The sequence below is a fragment of the Scyliorhinus canicula genome, chromosome 9, assembly GCF_902713615.1.
Source record: "Scyliorhinus canicula chromosome 9, sScyCan1.1, whole genome shotgun sequence".
Taxonomy (NCBI): domain Eukaryota; kingdom Metazoa; phylum Chordata; class Chondrichthyes; order Carcharhiniformes; family Scyliorhinidae; genus Scyliorhinus; species Scyliorhinus canicula.
The window spans coordinates 3,974,624-4,002,245 of NC_052154.1; the positions used below are offsets into that span (position 1 = coordinate 3,974,624).

Sequence of the window (27,622 nt, forward strand, 5' to 3'; positions counted from 1 at the left end):
ATAATAACTGTGGCCTCCCCCCTTTAACCGGCATACATATTTTACATTCCCCAATATGGCCGAGACACATGTTTATAGGCATTTATTTGCAATTTGGTTTTGGGCCTTAGCTTGCCATCAAACCCCCATAACGAACCCGTAGCCCTCTTCCCCCCCCCCCCCCCCCCCCCCCCCCCCCCCCCGGGCTACCTTCCCCCGATTCCCGTCCATTTTCCCCTGATTCTTGGCCACCCGTCTATTCTTCCTCTTGCTCGTTGACCACAAACAGGTCCCGGAACAATTGCATGAATGGCTCCCACGTTCTGTGGAAGCCGTCGTCTGACCCTCGGATGGCGAATTTGATTTTCTCCATTTGGAGAGATTCCGAGAGGTCGGCCAGCCAGTCTGCAGCTCTGGGCGGTGCTGCTGACCGCCAGCCAAACAGGATTCTACGGCGGGCGACCAGGGAGGCAAAGGCGTCCGCCCTCCTCCCCAGGAATAGATCTGGCTGGTCTGAAACCCCGAAGACCGCCACTATCGGGCATGGCTCCACCCTCACCCCCACCACTTTGGGCATAGCCTCGAAGAAGGCTGTCCAGTACTCCACAAGCCTGGGGCAAGACCAGAACATGTGGGCGTGGTTGGTCAGGCCTCTTTGGCACCGTTCACATCTGTCCTCCACCTCCGGGAGTATCTTCACCAAGTTGACACCATTTTTAGGTGTGTCTGGTGCTGCTATTGACATGCTCTCCTGCACTTTTCATTGAACCAGGGTTGATCCCCTGGCTTGGACCAGGGTTGATCCCCTGGCTTGAACCAGGGTTGATCCCCTGGCTTGAACCAGGGTTGATCCCCTGGCTTGAACCAGGGTTGATCCCCTGGCTTGAACCAGGGTTGATCCCCTGGCTTGAACCAGGGATGATCCCCTGGCTTGGACCAGGGTTGATCCCCCCCCCTGGCTTGGACCAGGGTTGATCCCCCCCTGGCTTGGACCAGGGTTGATCCCCCCCCTGGCTTGGACCAGGGTTGATCCCCCCCTGGCTTGGACCAGGGTTGATCCCCCCCTGGCTTGGACCAGGGTTGATCCCCCCCTGGCTTGGACCAGGGTTGATCCCCCCCTGGCTTGGTAGTAATGGTAGAGAAAGATATGCCAGGACATGAGGTTGTGGTCTCTATGAATTGAGTTCAGTTCTGCTGCTGCCGATGGCCCACAGTGCTTCATGGATGTCCAGTCTTGAGTTCTAGATCTGTTCAAAGTCTATCCCATCAGCACGGTTGTAGTACCACACCAAGCGATGGAGGATACCCTCACTGTGAAGTTGGGACTCTGCGGTGGTCACTTTTACCCATACTATCATGGCCAGATGCACCTGTGGAAGGCAGGTTGGTGAGGATGATGCCAAGTGTTTTTCCCTTTGGTTGGTTCCCTCACCACCTGCTGCAGCCCCTGTTGAGCAGTTACGTCCTTTAGGACCTGGCCAGCTTTGTCCCTGGTGCTATTACCGAGTCTCTCTTGGTGATGGACATTGAAATTTCCAACCAGAGTACATTCGGCGCCCTTGTCACTCTCTGTGCTTCCTACAAGTGGTGTTCAACATGGAGGAGGACTGACTCATCAGCTGAGTGGGAACAGGATGTGGTAATCAGCAGGTGGTTGCCCAGGATTCCCAGGGCAACTCCTTCCCGACTGTATACCACTGCCGCCACTTCTGCTGGGTCTGTCCTGCAGGTGAGACAGGACATACCCAGGGATGGTAGTCTGGGACTGTAAGGTATAATTCCATGACATAGACATAGACATAGACATAGACATAGAACAGTACAGCACAGAACAGGCCCTTCGGCCCTCGATGTTGTGCCGAGCAATGATCACCCCACTCAAACCCACGTATCCACCCTATACCCGTAACCCAACAACCCCTCTTCACATCACCCCCCCACAACCAACCTTACTTTTTAGGACACTACGGGCAATTTAGCATAGCCAATCCACCTAACCCGCACGTCTTTGGACTGTGGGAGGAAACCGGAGCACCCGGAGGAAACCCACGCACACACGGGGAGGACGTGCAGACTCCACACAGACAGTGACCCAGCCGGGAATCGAACCTGGGACCCTGGAGCTGTGAAGCATTTATGCTAACCACCATGCTACCGTGCTGAGTATGAGTATGATTATATCAGGCTGTTGCTTGACTAATCTGTGAAACAGCTTTCGATTTTGGTCCAAGCACCCAGATGTTGGTAAAACGGACTTTTCAGGGTTGGGTTTTCTCTTGTAATTTCCAGTCCCAGGTCGATGCTGGGCAGTCCGCCCGGTTTCATTCCTTTTTGTTTTCTTTGTCGTGGATGGATGCACCCGAGTTGTTAGTTAGGCCATTTCAGAGGGCATTTCAGAGTCAACTGCATTGTTGTGACAGAGGCAAATGACTGGTAAAATTGGAGAATTATTTGATAGGGTGAGCAATTTGCAGGAACTAGTTTTTGGGACCAGCAACTGGACTGTGGCATTTTCTTTTTTTTTCTTATTTTAAAAAATTTAGAGTACCCAATTTACTTTTTTTTCCAATTAAGGGGCAATTTAGCGTGGCCAATCCACCTACTCTGCACATCTTTGGGTTATGCAGGTGGAACCCACGCAGACTCGGGGAGAATGTGCAAATTCAACACGGACAGTGACCCGGGGCCGGGGATCGAACCCGAGTCCTCAGCGCCGCAGTCCCAGTGCTAACCACTGTGCCACATGCCACCCTGACTGTGGCATTTTCTGCCCAAATTTCCTGCGTTACTGTAAATCTTGGAAAATGTTGCAGTGGTCTAGGCAGTTAATGGCATGTGATTGTGTGGGAAGGTCGATTTGAAATGGAGGATCAGCCCTGGTCATATTGAGGGGTGAAGAAGGCGCAAAGGGAAAAATTGCCCACTCGTTTGTATTTATTATGTTCAGTTTCCTGATTGTCTATCACAACAAACACCTGAGTGACCATGAAATGTTTACTTCATCGCCTGGGAAATACGAAGATTGTGAAAGGCAGCATAGGAATGCATGGCATTTTTCTGTCTGGTTCAACATCGCAGGCTGTGTAATGACTGATATCTGTGCTGTAAATCTGTCAGTCTGACTATTAAACTCCAAAAACCAGTGAAAATGTAATTAAATAAAAATGTAATGGCTTCCAGTACCCTACTTTCTGAGGGATAATTGAGATTGGAAAGAGTATTATTCCCGAGATTGCTCCAACCCCTTCATTACCTCCATGTTTTTGAAACCAAATTTCCATTGAATGTGCATAGATTTGAGTAATAACCTGTTTTTAGTGGTGGTGCTACAAAATTTAATAGTTTTTCAAGACTTTGGCCTTGGAAGTTGGCACTCCTCTGTTTTGAGGCAGACATACTATATTTTCTAAAGTACAACTTTGTGCATTGGAAAGGGTGAAAGAAATCAGAGGATTTTGGCTATCTCCTCTGTACGCAAGACACACAGCCCCAGCTTGATTAAAGGTTGTGGGTATAGGAACTGGTTGCTATATTGCTGAACCATGCAGTCCTACAGGTTGGATCCCTGGCCTGTGCCCAGTTGACCAATTTCAGTTGGAACAGTAGCTTGAGTACTCAATTGACGATTTCGTAACGCTGGAAAGGGCACCTGGTCACTCTCCGACATTCACTGACAACTGTACATCCAGTGAGGACAGGAATCATTTTACCTATAATATTCTTCAAAATGCCTTTCTGGTTATCAGCACCTTCCAAACCCTTGCTCATCTCCACCTGGAAGGACGAGGACAGCAGGTGCACAGGGACCACCAGCAAGTTCCCCTCCACGGTTATACATATCCTGCCCTGGATATTTATTGCCTGTTCCTTGATTGTCACTGGTTTCAATTCCAATACCCACTCCACTGTGGGTATACCTTCATCACATGGACTACTGCATTCAAGAAGATAGCTCATCACTTTCTTGAGAGCAATTGGGAATGGGAAATAATTCTAGATTTTTCCAGCGATGTTATGGTGGGGGTGGCAGGGGGACCCCCATGAAGATTGACTAATTTGGCAAGACGCCAGAAGACTGAGGATCATGGAACTGCAGCTCAGGAAAGGAGGGAAAATGATAAAATACTGGCAAAGGTATTCAAATTTTGGCTGCCATAATAAGGGGGTTATTTGCATAGCATCCTGCTAAAGGTGGACAGCTAAAGCTTCTGATAGCTGACAGCCTAGGTCTTGGGAGAGTGAACTCCTGATGAGCTTTCCTGCATTCATTTAGTAATATGCGGATAAACCTCCTGCTTTCTGCTGGAAGTGGGGAAGGGGACCTAGAAATCAATATTTGTGCAGGGCTAACTACGACACTCTGACTGGTGTGTGTGTGTACCAAGTAGCAATGCTAGTCCTAGTGCTTCCCATTCAAGCATGCTACTGCCTCACAGGAACAGGAATTGGCCATTTAGACCTTTGAGGTTGTTTTGTCATTCATTGAGAACGTGGCTGATCTATATGTCAATCTCATGTACCTGACATTGCTGCATAACCATTGATGCCTGTACATCATAATAGTGAGGAGCAGCGCATACAGGAATATAATAACAATTATCGGCCATTTAGTCCCTCAAGTCTGCTATTTAGTGAGATCATAGCTGATGCGTGATCCATAATGCCTTTCTTTCCTCCATATTCCCTGAAACCATTGGTTAGCCAAGTCTATCCATCTCTGATTTGAAATGAACAATTGATCGAGCTGTTTCCTAACTTCACTTCTGGAAGGCCTTACTTTTTGGTTGTGCCCCAGATCTAGACTCATCCTTATCAGTTCCCCTTCAAGTCAAATTATCCCGTAACTATATACATTTTGGAGAATACAGCCCTAGTTTGTGTAATCTCGCCACTTAATTACTAGCACATCATTCGGGGCTGAGTTGCAACATGGTTATGTTATAGGAAAGATAATTGAGAAGCCTGGACTAATGATTGAGACATAAGTTCACATTTCACCCAAGGAGCTGGGGAATTTGAATTTAATTATTTTAAATAAATATAGTGTCAGTGATGATTGTGTAACTGCCAGATCATTGTAAATCCCACCCAGTTCATTAATATCCTTTAGGCAGCACGGTAGCATAGTGGTTAGCACTATGGCTTCACAGCGCCAGGGTCCCAGGTTCAATTCCCAGCTTGGGTCACTGTGCGGAGTCTGCACGATTTCCCTGTGTCTGCGTGGGTTTCCTCCAGGTGCTCCGGTTTCATCCCACAATTCAAAGATGTGCAGGTTAGGTGGATTAGCCATGTTAAATTGCCCTTCGTGTCCAAAAAGGTTAGGTGGGGTTACTGGGTTATGGGGATAGGGTGGAGGTGTGGACTTAAGTAGGGTGCTCTTTCCAAGGGCTGGTGCAGACTTGATGGGCTGAATGGCCTTATTCTGCAATGTAAATTCTATGGTTCTATGATCTTCCTCCAATCCAACCTCAGCCGATCCATATCAAGGTATCCTTCTATTCCCCGCTCCCTTGTTTCTATCTAGCTGCTCCTTAAAAAGATCAGGCATAATTTGAAAAATAAAAGGTCAAATAGTTGGTTTCCCAACCTGCCACTTCCCCAAAGCAGTGGCAGTTATAATCTCAAGGGATGTTTTAAGCCAGAATTCTAACTTCCTCTCTGCAAATGTATTGTTTGGATTGATTTCTCTTTCTTTATTTCAGGAAATGACCTAGAGGCCTTAGCAGTACGTTAGTGCTGTCCTGCTTCACACTGCAACTGAATGCATAAAGCAATTTGGAAGCAGCACTTGTTTCCGCTGTCGATTCCAAACTACCTCACCAAGGATTTAAAAACCCAGTACGTATGAAGGGAGGAGGAGGCAGCCTGTGAAATCTACGGGAGTCGGAACATAGACACTCGAGGGTTCCTGTTTCAGTGTTACGGTTGAAACACTACATCCAAATTAATTACGTTTGACCGACTGGATCTGTCAAAAATTCTTTGAAGAACTTGAATTGATCACGGGACAGAAGTAATGTGGACAGCTTCGAGCAGTAGTCCAAGCACTGAGTAGTTAATATTTTAAGTTTAACTTTCGCTGTTGATCAGTGTCTTAGTCCATTTTGGTAGGTCAGCTAATTAGATTTTTTTGTGTGTGTGTGTGTGTGTGTGTTTGCTCTGTGAAGGTGTTATGGCTTGTGTGTTGTAACTAGCAAGTGTTCGATGAACACCGTATGATTCAAAACAAAAAGTCGGAGTTCTAATACTAATTGAACTGGCGAGCCGATTCCATGGTTTCTGGGTCTGCTCACTTTCTTTCACCTCCCCAACCCTCATTTCTCTAGGGAGTGAAATGGCACTGACTCCTCCGGTTGGCCACTGCGGCAGGTTTTATTGCAATCATTGGAATAGCATGAGGCTCTGCTAGACCCCTCCACGCGTTGCTGTGTAGCTTTCTGAAAAGTAGAAGCTGCTTATGAATGGGCAAGTCGGAGACAGCGCACCAGTAACCAATTATCTCTCCCGACTTGACTGGTTGCAGCAGGGCTGCACCTACAGACAACTAGTACAGTTCACCCATTCCCAATTGACTCCTGTGCTGACGGACAGTGCATATGTGGAAATGCTTGCCTTCAGGCATGCTCTAGAGCTAGAATTATGTACGTGATACTCTTGACTCTATTTGCAGAACATACCATGTTCAAAATTGTTTGAAACACTTGACCAGAAGAAAATTGCTACCTTGATAAGACTTTTTATACAAAAAAAAACGAAGCAAACAACAACTCACGGATAAAGCACCGTCACTTATGTATTGTTGCAGTGCCCGGGAAAATAAAATGGACTATAAGCGGCGGTTTCTGCTTGGCGGGTCCAAGCAGAAAGTGCAACAACACCAGCAGTACCCAATGCCTGAGCTAGGCAGGACCCTGAGCGCACCTATGGCATCCACCGCTGCCATCACACCTCCACTGGCACCCACCACCCAGATAGCTGACATCCAGCAGGGAATTTCCAAATACCTGGATGCACTGAACGTATTCTGCCGAGCCAGCACGCTTCTCACCGACCTCTTCAGCAGTGTTTTTCGAAACTCTCACTATTCTAAAGCAGCTATGCAACTGAAAGACGTGCAGGTACATGTCATGGAGGCAGCAAGCAGACTCACAGCAGCAATAAAGCCAGAAATTGCGAAAATGCTGATGGAACTGAGTGCAGGGACAGCAAGTTTCAAAGATCAGAATGACTTCAGTCTTCAAGATATTGAGGTAAGGAAACTGACAAGAGTTTCTTAACTAACTGAGACGTGTTACTGTAGACATAAAACTATTAAAAATACAAACAAATAGGATTGTTTCAAACTTTTTAATGTTTTGTCGGAGAGGGATTGTCCAAAGAGCTTGTGTGGCGAAGCTTTACAAGAATTGTTGCAACTCTGTGCGTGGGGGTTGTTAGAATTTGAATTTGTATTATTGCTGACAGCTCTTATTGGAAAGGGAGAAAGGACTTGTATTTCGATGGAACTTCTCAGAATCTCGACCCTGGGCAGCACAGTGGTTAACACCCTGGGTTCGATTCCGGCCTTGGGAGACTATGTGGAGTTTGCATGTTCTCCCCATGCGGGTTAGGCGGATTGGCCATGATAAATTGCCCCTTAATGTTTAAAGATGTGCAGGTTAGGTGGTGTTATGGGGCAGGGGTGTGGGGCTAGGTAGAGTGCTCTTTCAGAGGGTCGATGGGCCGAATGGCCTCTTCTTGAACTGTAGGTATTCAATGTTTTTATGTCCCAAAGCACTTAACAGACAATATGGTATTTCTGACTTACATTTGGTGTTGTAATGTAGGGAAAGTTGGCAGCTAATCTGTGCACAAGGACCCACTAATATCAGTGAAATAAATAGCCAGATCATCTGTTCTTGATGTGGTTGTAGATTAAATATTGACCAGGGTGCTGGTGAGAACTCTGTTGCTCTTATTCCAAATAGTGCCAAGGAATACTTTATTTCCAACTGAGAGAGCAACACTTCCATCTGAAGTTCATCTTCTAGTGCAGCACTCCCTCAGGATTGCACTGGGAGTTTCTGCCTGGATTGCGTACTCCAGTCTCCGGAATGGCACTTGAACCCACAACCTTCTAACTTGGAATGCGAGCACTCCTCACAGAGCCACTGCTAACACCTTGAATGGCACTTTTATAAAAGTTCCAACTTTTTGGAGAATATAGTGCTGTTTGAGCTGTGTAGGTCTCAGGTTTGACCCCTGGTGTACGCCAAGTGCCGCACTTGGCCTCAAACCCTTGGGTCAGGGGAAGGTGAAATTGGCCAAGGTTTCTCCGATTACCCATGATAGAAGTTTACCTGTGACCGAAAGAGCTATGTTTAGCTGTGATTGTCTTTATGTTTTGGTAACCTTGTAGTGTCCAGATTGTAGAGGTTTTCTGAGTGGTTGGGGGGGGGGGGGGGGGGGGGGGGCTTGGGGGTGGTGACACAGGAACAGGTCCTGTAACTATGTAGAAGCTTAGACTTGCCCTCGGGAGCAGGTTTGAGACCAGGTTTGGGCCGTTCATGTTGCAGTTCAATAATACAGCTGGTTTAAAGTGGTATGAGTGGAATATGTTGGACATATGCAGTAAGCCCATGTTTTGCGTCAATTACCCAGGCTTTAGTCAATTTCTATTTCCTCTTCACACGCAGAAGGCCTGATTGTCTATTTCCAACTTGCTTTGTTTCAGATTTCTGTGCGGGGGCTCCTCCGATGTAGTTAATTGTTTCCTAGAAAATACAACACCATGCAAAACATAGACGCGATGTTATAAATGGGGTTACGTTTCTTGGGCGAGGCTTTTGGTATATATCTTTCCAAACCAACATGCACATTAATGCTTTAAAGTTAAGAAAACGTATAAAACATCAATAAATGATGTGAGAAAGTTAAAAGAAAGTTTAGATATTCAGCAAGCTGTGAAGCCATTTTGGGGAATGGGTGAGTGGAGGTGGGTTTTGTTGGAGGTTGGGAAGACTTTTTGGAGGGTTGTTGGAAGGTTTTTTTCCCTGGACTATTACCAAGACTGCAACATCCTTTGAAGGGTTCTTTGCAGTGCGGCTTTTCAATAATTTTTCCAGTAACAGCTGCAATTTTGCTTTTTTTCCTCCTATAGAACTCCCGAAAGCAGTTGACTACATTGTTAATGTTTCTGTTCACTCTTGAACAATGCTGTCTGTCTTGCTCTCCTTGATCAAAGATGCCATGATGTGGAGATGCCGGCGTTGGACTGGGGTGAGCACAGTAAGAAGTCTTACAACACCAGGTTAAAGTCCAACAGGTTTGTTTCAAACACGAGCTTTCGGAGCACGGCTCCTTCTTCAGGTGAATGGAAAGGCTTGTTCCAGAAATGTTTATATGGACACAGTCAGAGATGCCCCGGAATGCGAGCACCTGCAGGCAATCAAATCATCAAAGATGCAGAGAGAGAGGTAACTCCAGGTTAAAGAGGTGTGAATTGTCCCATCCTTTCCCGAAGCGTGGTACATTGGCGAGACCATGCAGACACTGCGACAACGAATAAACGGGCATCGTGCGACTATCAACAGGCAGGACTGTTCCCTTCCAGTTGGGGAACACTTCAGCAGTCAAGGACATTCAGCCTCTGATCTCCGGGTCAGCATTCTACAAGGAGGCCTTCAGGAGACGCGACAACGCAAAATTGCTGAGCAAAAACTTATAGCTAAGTTCCGCACGCATGAATGCGGACTCAACCGGGATCTGGGATTCATGTCGCATTACATTCGGCCCCCACCAACAAGCCTGGACTTGCAGAGGCCTACCGACTGAACTGGCTTGGGACAATTCACACCTCTTTAACCTGGAGTTACCTCTCTCTCTGCATCTTTGATGATTTGATTGCCTGCAGGTGCTCGCATTCCGGGGCATCTCTGACTGTGTCTATATAAACATTTCTGGAACAAGCCTTTCCATTCACCTGAAGAAGGAGCCGTGCTCCGAAAGCTCGTGTTTGAAACAAACCTGTTGGACTTTAACCTGGTGTTGTAAGACTTCTTACTGTGATCAAAGATGGTCATTGTCTCTTCAATCTCTGAGTGATTTTGAGCAATGACGTGGTTGGTTGCCCCTATGCCTCATCTCCCTCCCCCTCCTCCATGTCCCTCTTCCATTTCTTGTAGACAAAGCCTGTACACAGGAGATAAACAGCACTGCAACGTCTTCGGCCTTTATCTGATCCAGTCCATTTGCTTAACCATTTCTAGGATCATCCCTTGATTTTCTCAATAGACTCTGCATAACCTTTGACTCTATTGCAATCTAGCCACACCTCCCCTGCACACCATTCTTATTGGATAAGGTAACTTCATTGCACGCCACAGGAATGTTATCAATGGCCTTAATGATGTTGTAATTCTGCTAAAATTCCTTTAGGATAGAGGCATCTTCACCTTCAGTTTCTCTGATGGTCTGTCCAAAACCTCTTGGATGGGAATCGGCCTCAAAGTTTGCAATTGCTCTTTGATCCATAGGCTGAAAAATGAAGGTGGTGTTAGGTGGAAGACCGTTCACGGTGACATTGTTACTGGGGCCATCAAGAACTGTAAGATGGTCAGGAGCATTGTCCAGCAGGAGAAAAGTTTTGTTGGCAAGATCATTTACTGAAAATAGCCTGCGGCAGTTTGACAGACGTAGGATGTAAACCAATCATCAATTGTTGGGTTATCCATATCATCTTGATAGCCCTCCACACAACAGGTAGCTTGTTCCTTGAATAACCCTTCATTGTGCTGGGTGTTTGGGATAAACAAGAATCGGTTTGCTTTAAAATCACCTGCTGCGCTCCCAATGGGCAACAATGTCCCGTTCTGCTTTACCCCCGGCATTCTCTCTTCATCTTTTGAAATGTACTGGAAGGCATCCTTTTCCAGAATAAGCCAGTCTCATCCACATTTTTAATTTAAAAAAAAAAAATCATTTATGGGATGTAGACATCATTGGTTAGGCCAGCATTTATTGCCCATCCCCAGTTGCCCTTCGGGAGGTGGTGGTGAGTTGTTTTCTTGAACCGCTGCAGTCCTTGAGGTGTAGATACACCACTGTGCTGTTCGAGAGGGAGTTCCCCAGCGACAATGAAGTTACGGCCGACATATTTCCAAGTCAAGGTGGTGAGTGACTTGGAGGGGAAACTCCAGGTGTTGGGGTTCCCAGGTAACTGCTGCTCTTGTCCTTCTAGATGGTAGTGGTCATGGGTTTGGAAGGTGCTGTCTGAGGAACCTTGGTGAGTTACTGCAGTGTAGATGGTGTACACAGCTGCCACTGTTCGTCGGTGATGGAGGGTTTGAATATGTGTGGATGGGGGAGCAATCAAGTGGGTTGCTTTGTCCTGGATGGCGTCGAGTTTCTTGAGTGTTATTGGAGCTGCACTCATCCGGGCAAATGGAGATTATTAAACACTCGTTGAGGAATATTTCCACTCTCCCCAATGATTTCACTTCATGTTTTAATTAAGAAATCAGTTGCTTTATCATCGGCACTGGCAAGGTTCCCACACCCACCCATCTTAGACTCAACATTGTGTGTTGTGACTGTCGAGGCCGATTGGTGAGTGGCAATCTCTGCCACAGCTGGCACATGAATATCGCTAGCCTGAGATCAACTGATCATTTTTCCTTCTGGTAGTCTCTCGTCTGCCATCTGGTCGTTAATTTTGTTCTCAGTTTTTTCCATGTAATTTCTGACTGCTTGTCTCCAGGCCCTGGAGACGGTGGAGTAGTGGTGTTGTTGCTGGACTAGTAATCCAGAGACCCAGGGTAATGATCTGGGGATCCGGGTACAATTCCCACCACGGCAGGTGGTGGAATTTAAACTCAATAAAATATCTGGAATTAATAGTCTCATGGTGGCCATGAAACCATTGTCAATTGTCGTAAAAACCCATTTGGTTCACTAATGTCCTTTCTGGAAGAAAATCTTGCAACCCTTACCTGGTCTGTCCTACATGTGACTCCAGACCAACAGCAATGTGGTTGACTCTTTGACCCAGCCCTCTGAAATGGCCTAGCATGCCGCTCAGTTGTATTCATCTGCCACAAAACGCAAAAAAGAAATTAGGCCGGACGGACCACAGGACATCGACACAGGCACTGGAAAGCACGACGGCAGACCCTGCAGTCATCCTTACTAACACCTTGGGGCTTGCATCAACGTTGGGAGAAATGTCAAACAACAGCCTGACATTGTCTGTAAGGTATGATTCTGTGAGTATGACTATGTCCCAGACACCACTATCACCATTCTTGGATATGTTCTGTCTCACCGGCAAGACAGACCCAGCAGAGGTGGCGGCTCAGTGCTAAATAGCTGGGAGGGAGTTACTCTGAGAGCCCTCAAGACCCAATGGAGTCTCATGGTTTCAGCTTGAACATAGACAAAGAAATCTCCTGCTGATTATCACATACCGACCACCATCAACTGATGAATCCGTACTCTCCATGTTGAACACCACTTGGAGGAAGCTTTGAGGGTGACAGGGTGCAGAAAGTACTCTAAGTGGGAGACTTCAGTGTCCGTCCCCAAGAGTGGCTCGGTAGTACCACCACAGACTGAGCTGGATGGGTCCTAAAGGACATAGCTGCTAGACTGGGACTGCAGCAGGTGGTGAGGAACCCAACAAGAGGGTTCAATTCCTGTACGAGCCTCCCCGAACAGACGCCGGAATGTGGCGACTAGGGGCTTTTCACAGTAACTTCATTTGAAGTCTACTTGTGACCATAAGCGATTTTCATTTCATTTCACCTTCCTTCCATCGTTTAGTCAGAAGTGGGGATGTTTGCCGATGACTGCACAATGTTCAGCACCATTCGCGACTCCTCAGATAATGAAGCATTCCATGTCCAAATACAGCAAGACCTGGACAATTCCAGGCTCGGGCTGACAAGTTGCAAGTTACATTCACGCCACACAAGTGCCAGACAATGACCATCTCCTACTTCACCCCTTGATATTCAGTGGCATTACCATCGCTGAATCCCCCACAATCAGCATCCTGATGGTTACCATTGATCAGAAACTCAACTGGACTAGTCATATTAATACTGTGGTTACCAGAGCAGGTCAAAGGCAAGGAATCCTATGGTGAGTAATTCACTCCTAAAACCCCACCCCAAGCCTGTCCACCATCTGCAAGGCAGAAGTCAAGAGTGCAATGGAATGCTCTCCACTTGCCTGGGTGAGTGCAGCTCCAACAATACTTGAAGCTCAACACCATCCAGGACAAAGCAGCCCGTTTGATTGTTCCCCCTTCCACAATCTCTCCACCACCGGTGCACAGTGGCAGCTGTGTGTACCATCTACAAGATGCACTGCAGGAATTTGCCACGGTTCCTTAGGCAGCATCTTCCAAACACATGACGACCACCATCTAGAAGGACAAGAGCAGCAGATACCTGGGAACCCCACCACCTGAAGGTTCTCCTCCAAGTCACTCACCACCCTAACTTGGAAAAAGATCTCCATTCCTTCACTGTCACTGGGTCAACATCCTGAAACTCCCTCCCTACAGCACAGTGGTTACCTACATCTCGGGGACCACAGTGGTTCAAGAAGGCAGCTTGACGGGCATGTTGCTTGTCTATGCACCAGAAAAGACAAACTCAACACTGAAGGCACCAGTCTGTTGCATCGCAAGCTGTAACATAAGGACCATGTCTCCTGGCCTTACTTATAAATCTTCTAGATGATGTAGTCAAGGCAAGGACATAGCTGCTAGACTGGGACTGCAGCAGGTGGTGAGGAACCCAACAAGAGGGTTCAATTCCTGTACCAGCCTCCCCGAACAGACGCCGGAATGTGGTGACTCGGGGATTTTCGCAGTAACTTCATTTGAAGCCTACTCGTGACCATAAGCGATTTTCATGTCCATAAGGACATGATCGAGAAAGAACCTACAAAGTTCAACGTGGACATTGCTGCGCTGTAAGAAACCAGGCTCACTCAAAGTGGATCCCTTGAAGAGAAAACACAACATGTTCTTCTGACAGGGGAAAACCCACGTGGCAACACTTGAACATGAACTAGGTTTTGCAGCGACAAATACTACTCTCAATTATTGAATCCATCACAAGAGGCTACACTTTTCAAGAACCACAGGCCCAGTTAACCTCGCGCATCTCTGCCCGGCACTCACCTCCACCCCAGTTGATGAGGTACTTGACACTGCCATCAGAATTACCAGTATTGAGGTGCTGTACCTTCTGGGGGACTTCATCACAAAGGTGGATATTGACAACACAACCTGGCCAATGGTGGATACCAACAACACAGCTTGGCCAATCTCCAGGAAATTGGCATGATTAATGGAAGTGGACAGAGATTTCTGGAGCTATGCTGCTGCCATGGACTCTGTAACAAACAACTACTTCAAAATGTCCTGGATGCACCCAAGATCATGTCACCACCTAGATCGCACCATCACCAACTGTAACAGTGTCCTCATTACACCTAGCTCTCATGGCACTGATTGACACCACTTCCTGGTGTGTAGCAAGGCTCGCTTCAGCCAGGAAAACCCGACCGCTTCAAGAAAGTGTCTACCGCTTCAAGAAGAAAGGTCATCCTTGGATCAACATTTGCCATACCACTCACCCAGAAAAGACCCAGAAGTTCGTCAACATCCCCGATCAGGCTCTTGTGTGGGGTCAGTCGGATCATCTGCTCAACACTATCTATAACTGTACCATGTGCACGGGCAGAGAGCTCGGGAATGTTAACTGGTTAGAGGCTTATTGGACTCAAATGGAGCCAGTTACTGCAACCAAGAGGAGAATCCTCATGAACAAAAGCAAACAGAATTGCAGAGCTACCTGAATCAAGTCTCAGCAGACTGCTCGGCACTGTGCCATTCAATAAAGGTTGAAACCCTGCAAGCCCACCATAATGGAGCTCAACAAGGCCATGGATTGTCTTAACAGTATAAAGCCCTGGGAAATGATGGTATTCCACCCCAAAATTATCAAAAGTGAAAACCTGGCACCACTGCATTATCACCAAGAGCTTATTTCTTCTGCAAGAAAAGATTTGTGTCTCACAACAGGCGTGATGCAAAAATAGTCACCGTGTACGAAAACAAAGGGGATCACAATAACTATAACAATTGCCGAGGTACCTCCTTGTTAAGTATTGGATGGAAGGGGCAGCATGGTGGTGCAGTGGTTAGCACTGCTGCCACAAGAACATGCACAGTTTCATCAGTGACAATGGAGCATCATTGGAGGCTTTCAAGTTAAGCGGCAGTAGGATTAATCTGCACCTGAATGCCAACTCCTTGTGACGTTTTTTCCCAGCGTTGCTATTGTATGCTTTCGGCGACTGATATAACGATGTCTACCTGCATGCCAGACCTGTTCAACTTGGTATGACTGCATGCCAAAACCAGTGTACAATGTCCTAGTCTGTGGGTTGCTGTTTGCTGATTCTGCCATGCTGGCATCCCATACTGATGTTCACTTGCAACAGCTGGTAGGGTAGTTCTCCCGGGCCTGCAAGTAGGTTGGACTGATGATCAACATCAGGATGTTATTGGCCAGGGCATAGAGGCTCCACCTTGCATCAATGTTGACAACCTCATTCTGGAGGTCGTTGACAGCGTCACATACCTCGATCAGAAATTACCAGCAATATTTCCCTTGATGCTGAAAACAGCAACAGGATTGCTAAGGCCTCAGCTATCACATCAAAAGTTGTGTGTGGACCGAAAGCAAACCAACCAGAAATACAAAGCTCTGTGTACAGCGAGCTTGTGTTCTCAGCACTTTCCTTTCCAATAGCAAGGCAGAGACAACTTACGCAAGTTAGCTATACCTTGCACACTGCCCACGACTAGTATCAAATGGTTCTATGTTTGAATTTTCATCATAGTCTTTCTTACGATCATACGAACACCTAGTCATTTGTTAAATAAGATGAAACTAAGAGGCATGCATCGATGAGTTTGATGTTCAATCAAAATAGTTAGTGTTTCACCATCTGATTATTTGTTACTCAAACAGCAGTCAAAGGAGTTGCCAGTTCAACTATTCTTTTATCAGTGTTTTTAATAATTGTTCTCACCGTTGTTGCCGACAAGTCAAAGCTCCAGCGATATCCACTGCGCATTCACCTATTTAAGAGTGCTTTATAATATCTCATTTGGCAGGCGGGTAGGTACCGGAGTAATAGGTCAGAAGGTGAAAAAATTGAGGGAGAACAAGGAAATAGGGCCAGTATGGCTCTGAGGAAGAGCAGACAGGGAGATGTTGCTGAAAACAGTGGGACTGGTGGCCTGAAGTGCATATATTTTAATGCAAGAAGTACAACGGGTAAGGCAGATGAACTTAGAGCTTGGATTAGTACTTGGAACGATGATGTTGTTGCCATTACAGAGACCTGGTTGAGGGAAGGACAGGATTGGCAGTTAAACATTCCAGGATTTAGATGTTTCAGGCGGGATAGAGGGGGATGTAACAGGGGTGGAGGAGTTGCGCTACTGGTTAGGGAGAATATCACAGCTGTACTGCGGGAGGACACCTCAGAGGGCAGCGAGGCTATATGGGTAGAAATCAGGAATAAGAAGGGTGCAGTCACAATGTTGGGGGTTTACTACAGGCCTCCCAACAGCCAGCGGGAGATAGAGGAGCAGATAGGTAGACAGATTTTGCAAAGGAGTAAAAGCAACAGGGTTGTTGTGTTGGGAGACTTCAACTTCCCCAATATTGACTGGGAATCACTTAGTGCTAGGGACTTGGACGGGGCAGAGTTTGTAAGGAGCATCCAGGAGGGATTCCTAAAACAATATGTAGATAGACCAACTAGGGAAGGGGTTGTACTGGACCTGGTATTGGGGAATGAACCTGGCCAGGTAGTAGACGTTTCAGTAGGGGACCATTTCGGGAACAGTGACCACAATTCAGTCAGTTTTAAAGTGGTGGTGGACAAGGATAAGAGTGGTCCTAGGGTGAATGTGCTAAATTGGGGGAAGGCTAATTATAACAATATTAGACGGGAACTGAAGATCCTAGATTGGGGGCGGATGCTTGAGGATAAAGCAACATCTGACATGTGGGAGGCTTTCAAATATCAGTTGAAAGGAATTCAGGACCGGCATGTTCCTGTGAGGAAGAAGGATAAATATGGCAAATTCCGGAACTCTTGGATAAGGAAAGTAGGAAGGAACTTAAGCAAGGAGTCAGGAGGCTAAAAGGGGTCACAAAAAGTCATTGGCAAATAGGGTTAAGGAAAATCCCAAGGCTTTTTACACGTACATAAAAAGCAAGAGGGTGGCCAGGGAAAGGGTTGGCCCACTGAAGGATAGGCAAGGGAATCTATGTGTGGAGCCAGAGGAAATGGGCAAGGTACTAAATGAATACTTTGCATTAGTATTCACCAAAGAGAAGGAATTGGTGGATGTTGAATCTGGAGAAGGGTGTATCGATAGCTTGGGTCACATTGAGATCCAAAAAGACGAGGTGTTGGGCATCTTGAAAAATATTAAGGTGGATAAGTCCCCAGGGCGTGATGGGATCTACCCCAGAATACTGAAGGAGACAAGAGAGGAAATTGCTGAGGCCTTGACAGAAACCTTTGGATCCTCACTGTCTTCCGGTGATGTTCCAGAGGACTGGAGAATAGCCAATGTTGTTCCTTTGTTTAAGAAGGGTCGTAAGGTTAATCCAGGGAACTACAGGCCAGTGAGCCTTCAGTCAGTGGTAGGGAAATTACTGGAGAATTCTTCAAGACAGGATCTACTCCCATTTGGAAGCAAGGGGCCGTTTTAGCGAGAGGCAGCATGGTTTTGTGAATGGGAGGTCGTGTCTCACAACCTGATCGAGTTTTTCGAGGAGGTCACAAAGATGATTGATGCAGGTAGGGCAGTGGATGTTGTCTATATGGACTTCAGTAAGGCCTTTAACAACGTCCCTCATGGCAGACTGGTACAAAAGGTGAAGTCACACAGGATCAGAGGGGAGCTGGCAAGATAGATACAGAACTGGCTAGGTCATAGAAGGCAGAGAGTAGCAATGGAAGGGTGCTTTTCTGATTGGAGGGCTGTGACTAGTGGTGTTCCGCAGGGATCAGCGCTGTTCGTAGTATATATAAATGATTTGGAGGAAAATGTAACTGGTCAGATTAGTAAGTTTGCAGACAACACAAAGGCTGTTGGAATTGCGGATAGTGATGAGGACTGTCAGAGGATACCGCAGGATTTAGATGGTTTGGAGACTTGGGCGGCGAGATGGCAGGTGGAGTTTGATCTGGACAAATGTGAGGTAATGCATTTTGGAAGGTCGAATGCAGGTAGGAATTATACAGTGAATGGTAGAACCCTCAAGAGTACTGACAGTCAGAGTGATCTTGGTGTACAGGTCCACAGGTCACTGAAAGGGACAACACAGGTGGAGAAGGTAGTCAAGAAGGCATACGGCATGCTTGCTTTCATTGGCCGGGGCATTGAGTATAAAAATTGGCACGTCATGTTGCAGCGGTATCCAACCTTAGTTAGGCCACACTTGGAGTATAGTGTTCAATTCTGGTCGCCAAACGACCAGGCTTTAGAGAGGGTGCAGAAGAAATTTACTAGGATGTTGCCTGGTATGGAGGGCATTAGCTATGAGGGGAGGTTGAATAAACTTGGTTTGTTCTCACTGGAATGAAGGAGGTTGAGGGGCGACTTGATAGAGGTCTAAAAAATTATGAGGGGCATAGACAGAGTGGATAGTCAGAGGCTTTTTCCCAGGGAAGAGGGGTCAATTACTAGGGGGGCATAGGTTTAAGGTGCGAGAGGCAAAGTTTAGAGGAGATGTACGAGGTAAGTTTTTTTTTTACACAGAGGGTAGTGGGTGCCTGGAACTCACTGCCGGAGGAGGTGGTGGAAGCAGGGACGATAGTGACGTTTAAGGGGCATCTTGACAAATACATAAATAGGATGGGAATAGAGGGATACAAACCTGGAAGTGTAGAAGATTTTAGTTCAGACGGGCAGCATGGTCGGCACAGGCTTGGAGGGCCGAAGGGCCTGTTCCTATGCTGTATTTTTTTTTCTTCTTCTTTATTTCACTTGATGTGTTACTTTTCTCAGCAAAGGGCGGCATGGTGGTGCAGTGGTTAGCACTGCTGCTTCACGACGCCGAGGACCCAGGTTCGATCCCACCCCCGGGTCACTGTCCGTGTGGATTTTGCACATTCTCCTCGTGTCTGCCTGGGTCTCACCCCCACATCCCAAAAAGATGTGCAGGGTAGGTGGATTGGCCAGGCTAAATTGCCACTTAATTGGGGGAGAAAAAATTTGGGTACTCTAACTTTATTTTAAAAAACTTTTCTTAGCAAAAAAGCATTTCATAATCACTGCCTCTTTATCGGCTGATTTATGAACAAATATTATAGGTAAAATTAATGAACAATGCCACAACAATTTTGAACAACCAAGACAGTGACAGGAGGAAGCTGCTGTATTCCAGGGTTCGCAGGTGTGCACACATCACCCTTCTGCACTGTCCAGGGTGCTGCGTCTTTAACCAGCTTAGCAGCCTTTTTAAAAAAAAAAGCATTGGGAACCACTTCAGGATAGTGCACTCTGGGCTGCTTCCAGTGACTGATTCCTCCCAAGATTGCCGGGCTCAGCGCTGCTCCCGAGACCCAGCTCTCGCTGCCTCGACACGGTAGTAATGCGGGAATGTCCAGCAGTAAGACTTTGTTGATGCAAAATAGCAGCATCACGATGAGTGCCAGGTATTAATTGGACATCAGTGTCAATGTGGAATAATGTCGTGTGGGATGACATTAACTGAGGCCATCCTGTATTTATCTCCTACACGTTCAATCTTTTGTACCCACATAGACACCTATAAATTTCCTTTTTTGCCTTTGCCCCTCTCCCTCATGAAATTGCAAACCTGCAGCAACAACTTCCATTTATATATCCTCTTTTAATGTGGTGAAAGGTCCCGGGGTGCTTCCTGTGGTTGTTATCAAACTACATTTAACACAACCACAAATGGAGATATTGGGATAGCTGACCAAAAGCTTGGTCAAAGAGGTAGGTTTAATAATGGTCTTCAAGGAGCGAGAGATAAAGGCAGGGATGTTTAGGAAGGGAATTCCAGAGATTAAGACCAAGACATCGATGGTGGAATGATGGTTATTGAGAATATGCAACTGACAGTGAAATAAATGCCCAGATAAACTGTTTTTCGTGATCTCGATTGATGGGCAAGTATTGGCCAGGACACTGAGGAGCAAACCATTGTAACATAATAGAATATTGCTGTAACCTTTTGGGATCTTAACCTATATTAGTTAATATTCTTAAACAATATTCAGCTTACCAGATACGCATTGAGGCACAAACCTTTTATCGCATTAATTCAGATGCTTAGATCGGACTCTGATTAAACAGCAAACAGCTTGTGTACTTTTCCACGATGTTTTGACTTTGAGACAATAAGACCATAAGACATAGGAGGAGAATTAGGCCATTCGGCCCAACGGATCTACTCCACCATTCAATCATGGCTGATATGTTTCTCATCCCCATTCTCCTGCCTTCTCTCCATAACCCCAGATCCCCATATTAATAAGAGCGGCATGGTGGCAGAGTGGTTAGCACTACTGCCTCAAAGCGCCAGGGACCTGGGTTCAGTTCCAACGTCTGGTGACTGTGGAATTTGCTACATTCTTCCCGTGTCTGCGTGGGTTTCCTCCAGGTGCTCTGGCTTCCTCCCATGATCCAAAGATGTGCAGGTTAGGTGGATTGGCTATGCTGAATTGTCCCTAGGTGGGGTCACAGGGATAGGGTGGGGGATTGGGCCTAGATAGGGTGCTCATCCAGATGGTCGGTGCAGACTCGATGGGCTGTATGGCCTCCCGTGCTGTAAGGATTCTATAATCAAGAACCTATCTGTTTGGCCTCCACAGCCTTCGGTGGCAAAGAGCTCCACTTCCACAGATTCACCACCCTCTGGCTGAAGAAATTCCTCCTCATCTCAGTTTTAAAGGATCGTCCCTTCAGTCTGAGGCTGTGCCCTCGAGTTCTAGTTTTTCCTACAAGTGGAAATATCCTCGTGAAAACAATGGGAAATTATTGGATGCAGCATATAGGTCACAGCTTGATGGCAAAATGTTTTAATTGATTCTACCCTGAAGAGATGGCGCAAGTGGCGTGACCTTCCACATTGGGAGAGGTTGGGAAGTGCGGATGCTGGTAACACTCCATTTAAGGAGAGGTTGGGAAGTGCGGATGCTGGTAACACTCCATTTAAGGAGAGGTTGGGAAGTGCGGATGCTGGTAACACTCCATTTAAGGAGAGGTTGGGAAGTGCGGATGCTGGTAACACTCCATTTAAGGTAGTTACTATGGTTTCTGAGCTATCAATAAGTCATCAACATCTCGAGCTAACAGGGCAGATGGTTTTCTCCATATTACTCTTGAGAAACTGACAGGTCAGTCAGAAGCACACATCGTATGACAGGTTACTGGGTTTGTTAAAATGAGATTGTTAGAATAACTTGCCGTAGTGTCATTTATACTGGTGACCTCCAAGTTGTTGACTCCCAGGACAATAGCCATTTAACTACATCCTCCATAACTATATCTAACATTTAAATCTTGGTGTGACCTCTGAAGCAAAATACAGGATAATATCTAGTGTGGACTGGTGAAATTTGTAACAGTTTGCGTGGTGTATAACTATTTCTCAGCACTCTTTCGAGGTGGAGTGTTGCTGCTATATTAGTGCAATGGTTGTAGGGTGTTCAGCTACACTTGGTAGCAATTATTTGGTTAACAAAATACTGAGCAAGTGCCACGTAGGCTGTACCACATAGGGAGCTTTCTGCAGAGGTGTACAGCCATGAATTGCTAATGTAACCTTTTTGTAATGCAACCCACTTGATTCTTTGTCACATTTCATGTGTCTCATTTCTTACATCAAACTTGCTTGTCCACCAGAACCTTTCATTCTTGTTAGAGGAATATGAAGCCATGTCCCTTGCACTTAAGAGGCTATTCATAGAATCCTGACAGTGCAGGAGGAGGCCATTTGGTCCATCGAGTCCCACCAACCCCCCAAAAGAGCACTCTACGCAGGCCCACTCCACCGTTCTTTTTCCACAGCCCTGACAATGGCCAGCCCACCTAACCTGCGGACCTTTGGACTGAGAGGGAACCCGGAGGAAACCCACACAGACACGGGGGAGAAAGTGCAAACTCCACACAGTCACCCAAGGTTGGAATTGAACCCAGGTCCCTGGCGCTGTGAGGCAGCTGTGCTAATCACCGTTCCCCCCCCCCCCCCCCACAACATCACTTATTTACTGCCCATACTCTTTTTCTTTACTTTTTATAAATTTAGAGTACTCAATTTTATTTCCCAATTAAGGGGAAATTTAGCATGACCAATCCACCTATCCTGCACACCTTTTTGGGTTGTGGGGAGTGAGACCCACGCAGACACGGGGAGAATGTGCAAACTCCACATGGACAGTGACCCGGGGTCGGGATTGAACCCGGGTCCTCGGTGCCGTGAGGCAGCTGTGCTAACCACTGATTTATTGCCCATTCTCAACTGAACTTGAGACGGTGGTGATGAGCTGCTGCAGTCCATATGGTGTGACTACACCCACAGAGCTAATAGAAAGGAAGTTCTAGGATTTTGACCCAATGACAATAAAGGAACGGTGATATAGTTCCAAGTTAGGATGGTGTGGGGCTTGGAGGGAACTTGTGGTGTTTAATTTTAACCTGTTTCATTTTCAAATCAAGCAAGGAGTGGCCATTTTGGGAGAGTTGGGAGGACATCGATGGAAAAGGGAGTCCACAATTTAATTCTTGCCAATTTAAACAACCTCAATACTAGACATTCCTTTGTCCAAAGATGACAGCTGCAGCAAGATAGTGATTCTATCTCCAGGATGTAATGAGACTCTCAAGATCACAAAGCACTTCAACCCCATTTTAATTAGTCTGCAGAACTACCATTTATTTACCCTTTGCGCACACTATTCTTGAGTTTGGGCATGTTTTAGATTTACTTTTCCATTCGCATCGCCGTCTCAAATACCTCCAAATTTCAGTCTTCAGGTAGGTGTTCTCCAGACTTGCAAAAGCCCAGCTTTCCTGAATCTATCCTCCTAACTCAGCCCCCTGACACGCGGGATCAGCTTGCAAAGCTCTTTTTCCATTAATGCAGCCTAAAGGGACTTAAGGGGCAAATGTTCCATCTGCATTGGGTGATGAAGTATGTCTATATGCTGGCTTCATCTTGACAAGTGTTTGGATTTCATTGAATGAGTCACTTTCTCTGACTGTTTTTCAAAATTTAGAGTGCCCAATTCATTTTTTCCAATTAAGGGGCAATTTAGCGTAGCCAATCCACCTACTCTGCACATCTTTGGGTTGTGGGGGTGAAACCCAGTTAAACACGGGAAGAATGTGCAAACTCCACACGGACAGTGTCCCAGCGCCGGGATCGAACCTGGGACCTCGGCGCTGTAAGGCAGGAGTGCTAGCCACTGTGCTACCTTGCTGACCATCTTTCTGTGACTTAAGGTATGACTCAATGTGGCTTGGAGGACATGTGCCGCCACTATTCTGGAGCTGGCTGCTATGAGGTGCTGGGCAGGATAGATTGAAATTCTGATTCGCTGGAAATGCAACGTATTGGAGGACTTGATGCACACTTGATGGCTGTTCAAACAAAACATGCAACAATTTGCATTCACACAGCCAGCGCCGTGTCCACAACAGTCCACAACAAAACATTCCAAAGTGTTCATCAGTTACTAATTCAAACAACCACTTGGGAAACATAAGGACAGATGACTTGAAGCTTGGTCAAAGAGTTATCTTTTAATGATGTCTTAGATCAGAGCGAGGTACAGAGGCCGAATGACTTGGGGAAGGAAGTCCTGTGCCTTTGGTCTGGGCAGCTGAAGGTGTGGCCACCAATTTTTTTTATTTTATTAAATTTTTCCAATTAAGGGGCAATTTAGCATTGTCAATCCACCTACCCTGCACATTTATAATGGGGGTGAGACCCACACAGACACGGGGAGAATGTGCAAACTCCACAAGGACAGTGACCCGGGGCCGTGGCCACCAATGATGAAGCGAAAAATAGCAGATACGCAAGAGGCCAGAATCGGATCGGTGCAGATATGTGAGGGCTGGAGAACTGACAGGGTTGCAGTGATTGAAGGCGAGAGGCCGTGGAGGAAGTTGAATAAAGGATGAGAGAACAATGTAGGAAATGAGCAGTTGTTGATCTTTATGCTGATATGCTTGTGGAACAAAATATTTTTTCAGGTGGGCGTTCTGAGAGGATTGATTGTGGAGAGAGGGAAGCACGTCATTGAGGCTCTGAGCACTACAGCAAGCCCTACTGTCTGAGGAAGGTTTCTGCTGAATATGTGTTTCACTTAAACAACTGCTAAAACATTGACTAATATCTCCCAGTTGAAGAGGAAAGCATGAACAGGCATTGTTAGCTTTTCTTCCAACTGCCTTTGGTATCACGGTGCCAGTGCTGAACATTTTCACTGTGGGACTGTTCTCTTGCACTGACTAAACTGATTTAATTTGCGGCTACATCTCCATGACTTTTCTTTGCTTTTCTGACCCTACACTATAATTTCCCCAATAACTTCACCTGGGTGTTTGTCCTTGTTTGAGCCTGGACGGTGATTATCGGCTCTATGGACATGAATCAGAACAAAGTCCAATTCTCTCTCTTTCCGAACAGTCACCAGTCGCCACTGTCTGGTTAACTGGCACCAACCACAGATTGATACTGCGGTCTTTCACAGTCTGTGTGGTCAGTTGCTTCCTGCCCTAACCTGCTGAGCCATCAGCCAAGTACTGGAGAGGGAAGGTTTATAACTTTTACTAAGACAAATTCCTGGCGAAAGTTTGAGGTCAACAGTAGTGTTTCTTTTTACTGAAGTGTCGAAGGAAATGTCGTCTTAATTGCAGAACTCCTTGCAAAATGTTCCTGTAAAGACCTTGAGATGTTTTATTATATTAAAAGTATAAATGATGGTGGTGTTGGTTGCCAGGCCATTGCGATTTACTCTAGTGTATTCCACAAGGAGTTCCATGTGGCAACTGATTTGATGTATAAAGTATTAAATAGAATTTAATAATCTTTTATTGTCACAAGTATGAAGTTACTGTGAAAAGCTCCTAGTCGCCACATTCTGGCACCTGTTCGGGTAAGCTGATACAGGAATTGAACCCGCGCTGCTGCTGTTCTGCATTACAAACCAGCTGAGGTAGCCCACTGAGCTAAACCAGCCCATTTACAGCAGTGGAACAAGCCATTTGGCCCAGCCAATCAAAGCTATTGTTTGTGCTTCATGCAAACAGTCTCCCGCGTCCCTTTAACTCCATCAACATATTCTTCTGTTTCTTCTCTCTCCTACATGTATCTGCCATCATATTAATTGCATCTATGCTATTCATGTCAAATATTCCATGGGTTGAGTTCCACATTCTCACCACTCTGAGCAGAGGTTTCTTCCCCATTCTCCGTTTGTTCCATTAGTGACTATCGTAAATTTGCTTCTTCAAAATGTTGTCGGCGGAGTTTTTTTGTTCCCCCTCTTTGGGGAAGTACACACACTTGATAGGTGTAGGTTTTCAGTCTCTGCAGTAATACATCATGTGTGTAGAATATTCTCACCAGAGCGATGGAGGCTTACCAATTGAACTAAGTGAATCTGATTGTAACTGTTGCTGGTTGTTCACATGCTATGAAATACAGCAGCTCAGACATTTGTATCTTCCTTTGTCTTATCAGGCGTTGACTCAGTTCTCTTTTGAAGAGTTGGCAAGACGCTTGAAGATAGATATGTCTGAGGTTTCAGATCACAAGGCACGACAATTGTTGCATTACTGGGCTATGGGCTCCTGATTGTTCTCCCACATTCTACCCTCCATAAACCCGAGGTCATCCAAAACTCTGCTGCTCGGTCTTAACACGCAGCAAGTCCCCTATCACCCCTGTGCTCACTGACCTACATTGACTCCCGGTCAAGCAATAGCTCACAGGGCTAATCGCTGGCTTTGACAGCAGACCAAGGCAAGCCAGCAGCATGGTTCGATTCCCGTAACAGCCTCCCCGAACAGGCGCCGGAATGTGGCGACTAGGGGCTTTTCACAGTAACTTCATTTGAAGCCTACTCGTGACAATAAGCGATTTTCATTTCATTTTCATTTCATTTTCATGTCTTGATTTTAAAATTCTCATCCTCGTTTGTAATTCCCTCCACGGTCTCACCCCTCCCTATTTCTGGAATCTTCTCCAACTCCACAATCCTCTCTGTGCTTCTCTGATTCTAGCTTCTTGAGCATCCCCAATCTTAATCACTGCATCATCAGTGACCATACCTTCAGTTCCTGGGCTCTAAGCTCTGAGATACCCTTCACAAACCTCAACCGCACTGCTCTTCTTTAAGACACTCCTTCAATCCTACCTCTTTGACCAAGCTTTTGGTCACCTGACCTCGTATCTCCTTATCTGGTCATACCTGTCATACCTGTTTTATGATATTCCTGGGAAGTGGTTTGGGAAGGTAATCAAGGGTTACTGGGAAAGGGCAGGAAAGTGGATACAAGGAATGTCTGATCAGCCATGATCCTATTGAATGGTTCGAGGGGCTGAAGGGCCGACCCACATTGCCATCCCTTCCGTCTTATAGGATGTTTCATTACCTTAAAAGTTCTCTATAAATATTATACTAATTGCAATGTTGGACTTTGTGGCACTCCCACAAAATTTTAAATGCTTTCTGGAGTGACTTGCATTGCTGTATGTGACAATGCAAGGTCATAAACCTGTTAACTTGTGCCCTTAAGACACACCCATTCAAATTCACTGATTTACCTTTGAAAGTGCAATTGCCGTTGTGTGGTTAAATGCCACAAACAACCTGTATAGTGTTGTTAACATGGTCGATGTCATCTGATCAAATGCTCACCTCAAATAAAAACATGAGGGTAGGTTAAGGAGTGTCTTAAAAGGAGGAAAGAGATTGAGAGGCTGAGGAAGGGAAATTCGGAGCTTCCGGCCCAGCCAAGTGAAGGCCTGGCCAAGGGTGGAGTGATGGAAATCAAGGTGTGAGGCCTTGGAAGAATTTGAACGTGAGGCTGTGAATTTTTAAATTGAGGTGTTACTGGATTGGGAGCCAATGTAGTTTTGAGAGTATAGGGTGATGGGTAAATGGGATTTGGGAGTGAGATGGGATACTGACGAGTTTTAAATTGTACAATGCTAAGCTTTGTAAAAACCAAGAAGAAAGGAAGTATTTTAAGTGTGTATAGCCACCTGCAGTCACCACAATAGCTTATTACACTTGATGTGTATTCAACTCTCAGTGTTAACACTGGCTTTTAGAGTGAATACCATTAAAGTGGGAGCCTGTACTTCCTTCAGCACACAATGGCCAGGAATCAGCAGGAAGTGTGCTTGGGATACGATAAAAGCAGTTTCCAGCAATTGTTCCCAATCCTCTACTTTTTAACCCTCACCCTGGTTTTCCCGAAAAGGAAAATAAACTTTGGTTTGGTGAAAGCTTATCTCTGTTGCTTCATAGCTCCAGGGTCCCAGGTTTGATTCCCGGCTTGGGTCAC

The 27,622-nt window shown here is 46.1% G+C and overlaps 1 protein-coding gene across 1 annotated transcript in view; it reads left to right on the forward strand.

Moving 5' to 3' along the window:
- Nucleotides 1–6,770: 6,770 nt before the first annotated feature.
- The window catches only part of LOC119971067 (granule associated Rac and RHOG effector protein 1-like), an 86,380-nt gene continuing 65,528 nt past the window's right edge, over nucleotides 6,771–27,622 (forward strand). The window contains 1 exon segment of the mRNA XM_038806208.1: nucleotides 6,771–7,229. Within this exon segment, the coding sequence (XP_038662136.1) occupies nucleotides 6,771–7,229 (459 nt within the window).